This window comes from Dermacentor silvarum, chromosome 6, assembly GCF_013339745.2.
Source record: "Dermacentor silvarum isolate Dsil-2018 chromosome 6, BIME_Dsil_1.4, whole genome shotgun sequence".
Lineage (NCBI taxonomy): Eukaryota > Metazoa > Arthropoda > Arachnida > Ixodida > Ixodidae > Dermacentor > Dermacentor silvarum.
The window spans coordinates 181379162-181387354 of record NC_051159.1 but is presented as its reverse complement, the minus strand read 5'-3'; the positions used below and the strand labels follow the sequence as shown (position 1 = coordinate 181387354).

The following is an 8193-nucleotide window of genomic DNA, read 5'->3' as shown; positions in this document are numbered from 1 at the left end:
ACCAAAGCACAAAGCAGTCACGCGAGCACTGTCGCTACTCTCAATATAAGTGACGATAAAGTTTGCCATCCGGCCTCTATAGAAAGGAAGAAGTAGCTGAGCTGAGTAAGTATCACGTTGCGGGGTACTATGCCATCTGCGCGTGCCCCATCACTTCGGACCTTATTTCTTTATAGCTGGAATAAGCGTTTTAGGGGCGAAGCTCCTTAGGGTGTGGGTCGTTCCCTCCTCTGTAGTAGTAGTAGTAGTAGTAGTAGTAGTAGTAGTAGTAGTAGTAGTAGTAGTAGTAGTAGTAGTAGTAGTAGTAGTAGTAGTAGTAGTAGTAGTAGTAGTTAAAGCACTGCACGGGCCGATTTTTGCGGCCCGGGCCCGGCCCGGGCCCGTTTTTACAATGGGTGGCCCGCCCGAGCCCGATCAAAACTTTTATGGCGAGACGCGAGCCCGGCCCGGGCCCGGAAATAATCTACGTTACCCGCCCGGCCCGGCCCGCCACCCCTTTAGCTTAAGCCCGAGCCCGGCCCGAGCCCGACTCGAAACCGGCCCGAACCCGGCCCGAGACCGAAAAATACATGTTTTTCAGAGTTGAGAAGCCCGCGAATAACTCGCAAGAAGCCCGAGCCCGGCCCGGGCCCGCGTCAAAAAACCCGAGCCCGGCCCGGGCCCGGGTAAAAAAGCACACGCCGTGCCCGAGCCCGGCCCGAGCCCGTGAAAAAACTCTTCTACCCGGCCCGGCCCGGCCCACGGGCCGGGCCGGGCCCGGGCTTTCGGGTAAGCCCGAGCCCGTGCAGTGCTCTAGTAGTAGTAGTAGTAGTAGTAGTAGTAGTAGTAGTAGCAGTAGTAGTAGTAGTAGTAGTAGTAGTAGTAGTAGTAGTAGTAGTAGTAGTAGTAGTATGTAGCCACCTGTAGTTTTATGAAGTGTTCACTAGATGGCGTTCCGGTTCCGCTTCGACTTCCGGTTCCACTTTGCGCGCGTTCGGTGCGAACGCAGGCAAAACGCCGACGGCGTCGACAACAGTTCTGCGCGTTGCTGGTGCTGCTGCATGTCCAAGTTTATACAGCTGATAAAACTACCTTGAGTCTCTCGTTCCCGACGCGCGCTCTCTTTATCTCTGGTCCGTAGCTGTGGCTTACCCGAATGATCCCCCAGTGCTTCGCCCACTCATCATCATTCACTTCGTGGATATGCTGTGATTTTTTTTAATCGCTCGGCTACCGACCCGCGCCTACTTTATTTTTCAAACCAGCGATTTCTGCTGGCCATGTACTTAATTATTAAAAGTCATGTGGAGGAAAAAAAAACGTTGAGCTTTTGCGTGGCAAGACGACATGATTATGAGGCATGGCGTAGTTGATGCCTCTGGACTAAGTTTTTTTTTTTTGGTTCTTCGACATGCCTCACGTACAGTATATGAGCAAGTCAACAATGTCGATGGTGCTGTGAAGTCAATAATAAAGCGGTCATTATTTTATTTTTGTTAAATGAGGACGTGGAGATTCGCAGGTGTCAAAAGCTATGGAATAATTACTTATTCTTGCAACGTAGCGACTATGGCCCGTTTTCCAGCTGGTGTGACTAAGATTTTCTCTCTGGCTGCTCTAAACTTTCTACAGCATGACGAGACACCCGAGTGCGCCCCAGGTGGCTCCAATGGCAACTATATCATGTTCGCGCGGGCGACGACGGGCCTTCAACTGTTCAACCGGAAATTTTCATCCTGCAGCGTACGCAGCATTAGCGCCGTCCTCTACGCCATCCTCAACGGCCACTACGATAAGGAGAACTGCTTTCTGTGTACGGCTTTAATAATATCTGGCTAAATTTGCGCGGTCGTAGTGATTATTGCTGCTACAACCGTCTCGCGTGTTGATATCATACGACTGATTAAACAACAGTTTTCGCAATCTGCTAGATTATGATGCCTCATCTCTCATACGGCCAAAATCATTTTTAGAGGATGCGTGAGAGTTTAGGGTCACTAGTGTTTATGTATATGGCTCTCGAGCCATATACAGTGACACTGTAGGCGCTGTATGCTGTCAGCGCCACCCGGCGACGTTCGCCTGACATGACGCACAAGAATTGAGCACGAGAGCGTTCAGTGGTTGCTGATCAGAAGCAGCGCACCCATAGTCGACTCCTGACCGATCGGTTACGAGCTCGAGTGGTTATTATTCTAAAAGTTAACTAGGCGCTATGGCACTGATAAGCGATACGTAAGCACCCCTTAAGGCGCGTTCCTTCGGCCAAGTGACAGGAAATATCAGGCTTCTTAATATGGCGCTCGCTCACAGGTCACCATTTGCACAAATCGCGCGGAGAGTATGGAGCGGTGTCAGCTCGCATTTTCTCTTTCACAAAGCCTTTGGTTGCGTAGCAACGCTTGGCGCAGTAAAATTGCGAGATGCCGATTTGTGATCACTATATATATTCCAAAACAACTTGGGCAAGTTGTTGCTGAGAGTTCCTAAGTATACTAGACTGTGGCGCGAAATATATTTCGTGAAAAGGGGACAGAAGACAGGCGACATTGAAGCGCTTCACTGGCTCTTCACTGTCTGGCGCTTCACTGTATCCTTTCTTCCGTCCCCTTTTCATGAAATTGTATTTCGCGCCATAGTCAAGTACACGTAGGAAAGTGATCACCTGAGGAATACAGATGCTGAGCTTCAACGTGTTTCAAACTACAGTTCGTGAATAAATCACCTCATTTGCAGCTCACCAGGAGTCCTTCTGCGGCAACAATGTGCGCGAGGAAAACGAAGACTGTGACTGTGGATACCACGAGAAAGACTGCCATGACTTGTGCTGCTATGCGCGCAAGAATTCGCAGCGTGCTGCCGGCTGCACGCTGCGCCCGAACGCACAGTGCAGGTGCGCCAACACTAATCTGGCGATCTTATTGCAATACTGTCAGCTGCCTTTTCCCAGTCAAGGAAAGAGTGTCTACATGAAGCATAAATTTCCACCTTCGAGCCGATGTGAAGCCACAAGAATTAACAAAAAGCTCATTAGCGCAAACAGATACACAACGTGCAAATTGAAAAGAAAGCGATGATATCGACAAGTAAGGATAACGACTATGATAGGGCGCGTTGCACTGAATTAATTGAAAAGAAAAGCAAGGCCTTTTAGAGGTATACGGCGAATGCATTATATAAGACAAAGAAATCAGGCTAGGCATGCGTAAAATCTGTGTTATCATAAGTGATGATGCATAAGTCAAAAACGCATCCATAGTTGGCGAGTTCGTGACGTCGTGGTAACGCACATTCCATTCGGCTTTTGTTCTAAGCAAAAATGAAGATCGGTATGCCTTCGTTCGAGCTTGCGGCAATATAATGGTTTTATCCTGTTCTGTTCTCGTTGGTCTAGATTTGTTAAACTCCGTATAAGTGCCTAAACTGAAGCTGTTTTTTTTTTTTTGACAATGGTAAAACTCATTCGCAAGCGGTGTGATTTTCGCTGCGACTCGGGCGTATACGGAGGCCATGTCAATTCCTTGCATATAGGTCACAGGTGTTTGCCGCCTATAGGCGTTGTATATGAAATGAAGAAAGCTTTATTCTGCACGATTTCCGGACAAGAAATATTTATTTTTGCAATTGCGAGTACTTGTCTGCGTAAACTAGCATTTGTTGACAACCAAATCAACAAAGGCAGCTAACCAATATCCTGAATTGGTGTGTTCTGCCACTACGTAGCTGACACTTGGAGGGTGACGCAAACACGAGAGGAAGTTAAAGTTGTCAGAATTATCGATGAAACAAAAAAGATGGGAGCAGAGTGTTCAGAGACGGGGCGGATCAGTGCTAGTAGCTAATATTCTAATTGGTATTGAGAGAAAAAAATCACCGATGATTATGATACTCCCTAATGCTAAATTTCAGTGGGGCTGTATACGTGTTTTCATTTCGCGATATACTGAGGGATCACACGGATCACCGCACAGACTGACAGAGCCACGACACACTGCGCTATATATACAGGGTGTCCCAACAATCTTGCACCAAGATTTAAAAATATGCAAATGCCATATAGCTGGACAGAACCAAGGTAATGTTGTTTGCCGTCGCTAGGAGATACTCAGATTATTTTTTTGATTATGCTTAATGACATAACTAGTCTTAATTAACTTCTCAAATATTATAATTAGCAGAAAATTATCAACGAGAAATTTGTGAGCAACATGAAAAATTCCCGATACAGCTTTCTGTTGCTCAATATGTGCTAGATAAAAGCCCGCGAATACAAACTGCTTCGAGTGGCCACTCGTCTATTCGCAAACTGTGAACCGGAAGTGCTGTGCGAGCAACAAGAATGTCATCCGATGCTCGTGCCACTAAAACTCCTGACACAGCTTTCTGTTGCTCAATACGAGCTACATAAAAGTGTTTTTTTTTTCGAGCGTGAAAGCAGCCCGCGAATACGTGTACACGCAAAATTGCCGCGTGACTGGCCACTCGAGGCACTATGCATGTATCCGCGGGCTTCTTTCACGTGAAGCTCGGAAAAACACTTTTATGTAGCACGTATTGAGCAACAGAAAGCTGTATCGGGATTTTTCATGTTGCTCTACAATTTTCTCATTGACACTTTTCATCTAATTATAATATCTGAGAATTTGATTAATTAAGACTAATTATTTAATTAGTGCCAGCATAGTGCAGGATGTAGAAGTGTTAGGTAAGGTAAAGTGCAGTGACCATAGGTTAGTAAGGTCTAAAATTTCTGTCAATTTGAAGAGATAAAGAGTAAAAATTAGTCAAGAAGAAATAGGCCAACCTAGACGCAGTAAGGGTAAAAGCAGACCAATTCAGGCTGGTGCTCGCAAACAAATATGCAGCTTTAGAACAGGAAGATAAAGACAACATAGAGGTAATAAATGAAACCGTAACTAGGTTGATCTCAGAAGCAGCAATTGAAGTGGGCGGTAAGGCACCAAGGCAACCAGTAGGTAAGCTCTCCCAAGAAGCAGCAATTGAAGTGGGAGGTAAGGCACCAAGGCAACCAGTAGGTAAGCTCTCCCAAGAAACAAAGGACCTAATAAAGAAACGACAAAACATGAAAATGTCCAACTCAGGAGATCAGATAGAATTCGCTGAACTGTCAAAACTGATCAACAAGAAGAAAGTAAGGGATATTTGAAATTATAACGTGGGGAACATTGAGGAAGCCGTAAAATATGGACGCAGCATTAAATCAGTAAGAAGAAAGCTTGGCATAGGACAAGGCAAGATGTATGCACTGAAAGATAAGCATGGTAATATCATCAGCAATTTCGATGACATAGTAAAAGCAGCGGAAGAATTCTATACTGACCTGTACAGTACCCAAAACAGCCAAACTGCTTGCATTCGAAGTAGTGATGAACCGGATACAGAGGCTCCTTCTATAACTAGCGATGAAGTTAGAAGGGCCGTGAAATACATGTCCAGGAGAAAAGCTGCTGGAGAAGATGGAATAACAGTCGATTTAATCAAGGATGGAGGAGATATCATAATTGAAAAGCTTGCGACCCTTTATACGCAATGCCTCACAACTTCAAGTGTACCAGAGAGCAGGAAGAACGCCAACATTATACTAATCCTTAAGAAGGGAGACGTTAAAGAATTGAAGAATTATAGACCCATTAGCTTGCTTTCAGTACTGTATAAAATATTCACCAAGATAATTTCTAATAGAATCAGGGCAACACTTGACTTCAGCCAACCAAGAGAACAGGCTGGCTTCAGGAAGAGATATTCTACGATGGATCATATCCATGTCATCAATCAGGTAATCGAGAAATCTGCGGAATACAATAAACCTCTCTATATGGCTTTCATAGATTATGAAAAGGCATTTGATTCAGTAGAGATACCAGCAGTCATAGAGGCATTGCGTAATCAAGGAGTACAAGAGGCATACGTGAATATCTTAGCAAACATCTACAAGGATTCCACAGCTACCTTGGTTCTCCACAAGAAAAATAGAAAGTTACCTATCAAGAAAGGGGTCAGGCAAGGAGACACAATCTCTCCAATGCTATTCACTGCATGCTTAGAAGAAGTATTCAAGCTCTTAGACTGGGCGGACTTAGGAGTGAGGATCAACGGCGAATATCTCAGCAATCTTCGGTTTGCAGATGACATTGTCCTATTCAGCAACAATGGAGACGAATTACAGCAAATGATTGAGGACCTTAACCGAGAAAGTGTAAGAGTGGGGTTGAAGATTAATATGCAGAAGACAAAGATAATGTTCAATAGCCTGGCAAGGGAACAAGAATTCCGGATCGCCAGTCAGCCTCTAGAGTCTGTAAAGGAGTACGTTTATCTAAGTCAATTACTCACAGGGGACCCTGATCACGAGAACGAAATTTAGAGAAGAATAAAATTGGGTTGGAGTGCATACGGCAGGGATTGCCAAATCCTAACTGGGGCCTTACCACTGTCGTTGAAAAGAAAAGTGTACAATCATTGCATTCTACCGGTGCTAACATATGGGGCAGAAACTTGGAGGTTAACAAAGAAGCTCGAGAACAAGTTAAGGACCGCACAAAGAGCGATGGAACAAATAATCTTAGGACTAACGTTAAGAGACAGGAAGAGAGTGGTGTGGATCAGAGAACAAACGGGGATAGCCGTTATTATGGTTGACATTAAGCGGAATAAATGGAGCTGGGCAGGCCATGTAATGCGTAGGATGGATAACCGGTGGACCATTAGGGTTACAAAATGGATACCAAAAGAAGGGAAGTGCAGTAGAGGTCGGCAGAAAACCAGATGGGATGATGAAGTTAGGAAATTTGCAGGCGCAAGTTGGAATACGCTTGCGCAAGACAGGGATAATTGGAGATCGCAGGGAGAGGCCTTCGTTCTGCAGTGGACATAAAATAGGCTGATGATGATGATGATGTAATTAGGCGGAGGGCAAAAAATAATCTGAGTATCTCCTAGCGACGACAAACAACATTACCTTGGTTCTGTCCAGCTACGTGGCATTTGCATATTTTAAAACCTTGGAGCATGATAGTTGGACATCCTGTAGACCATCCACACAGTTGCCACTTCCCGGCAAGTGCAGCTTATACAACCGTAATATTTACCGGGAAACGCTTGCGGCGAACGCTATGCCCGAAAGCGAGCTTTTTAGTTCTTTTACGTTCTTTCCTTTCCCCCGCACGGCCACTGCCGCCGAAGATGCACTGACCAGAGCGCCATCTGGCGGCGCTTCAAGTTGGCTTCCTCCGCTTGCCTCCCCCGCTGCACCCTCCTCCTCCGCTTGCCTCCTCGCGCTCTCTTCGCTCTTGTCGTATTTCATCCCCCGCTGCACTCCGCGTTCGCTCTTCCTTATTTCGCTGTGCTCGTTCACTCCGTTACGCCACCGAGGCACGCCGACGCTCAACCCAGAAACGGGCGCCTAAGAGCTAGCTGCGCTCTAAAAAGTTTTCGCCAGGTATCTGGTGGGCTATTGAGTAACAATGGTTTCTATGTGAAGGGAGTAGTAGTAGAGGGTGACAAAAGAAGAGTCGATGATAGGAGGAAATTGGTAAGCACAGAAGGAGCTGACTGACGCAGTACAGAGGTAAGTGGATGTCACTAGGAGAGGCCTTCTTCCTGCACTGAAGGTAAGTAATATGTTGACCATGACAAGTATAACGTGTGCAAAAGAGCACCCCGGTTATGCTATACTTATTTCATGTTATCTCTTCGCAGCCCGTCTGCTGGAAGCTGCTGCAGCACAGAGTGCCACTATGTCAGCGCAAATCATCGCTGCTCAGCGCCGAATGACTGCAACCACGCTTCCTTCTGCAGATATCCTTCACTAAATGCTTGATTACTCTTGGTACACCAATGCAGCGAAAAATCATGTTCCGCCCTGAACCGCAGTGTGTTTTGACGTAAAATGCATGTTGTAAAGCGCAGGGCGTCTTTGGAAAGGCACACTTCTTGTTAGCATGTATATATGAGAGGAGTTGAGCATTTTCAGTTTTCATGTTTCGTATTTCGGCATGTTTTCGCGTCAAGGTTACGGGCTTACTTCGATGAAAAATATTCACTATGTTTGTTGAAGCTAAAACGTGTTGTATGAATGCAGATGCGCCAATTCAACACCGTAGTTGCATTCATTGGAGAATAACAGCTTGCAGGAGGTCAGATACGGACCGCGTGCAGGCTTCCGAGAGCGACACGGCGGCACCTGCACGCGCG

At 45.9% G+C, this 8193-nt stretch overlaps 1 protein-coding gene across 1 annotated transcript; it reads left to right on the top strand.

Annotated features, from left to right (window-relative positions):
• Positions 1-1531: 1531 nt before the first annotated feature.
• On the top strand, positions 1532-7819 carry LOC125946368 (disintegrin and metalloproteinase domain-containing protein 10-like). Its single transcript, XM_049669205.1, has 3 exons — positions 1532-1792; positions 2716-2872; positions 7699-7819. The coding sequence occupies exons 1-3, from the start codon at positions 1549-1551 to the stop codon at positions 7817-7819; spliced, it is 522 nt and encodes a 173-aa protein (XP_049525162.1). The 5' UTR covers positions 1532-1548.
• The last annotated feature ends 374 nt before the right edge of the window (positions 7820-8193 follow it).

Excerpts from the sequence above, each read along its gene's own strand:
- LOC125946368 (XM_049669205.1), top strand. The coding sequence starts at position 1,549 with ATGGCCCGTTTTCCAGCTGGTGTGACTAAGATTTTCTCTCTGGCTGCT. Across the intron at positions 1,793-2,715 it reads TAAGGAGAACTGCTTTCTGT|CTCACCAGGAGTCCTTCTGC; the intron begins GTACGGCTTTAA and ends CCTCATTTGCAG. Across the intron at positions 2,873-7,698 it reads CGCCCGAACGCACAGTGCAG|CCCGTCTGCTGGAAGCTGCT; the intron begins GTGCGCCAACAC and ends ATCTCTTCGCAG.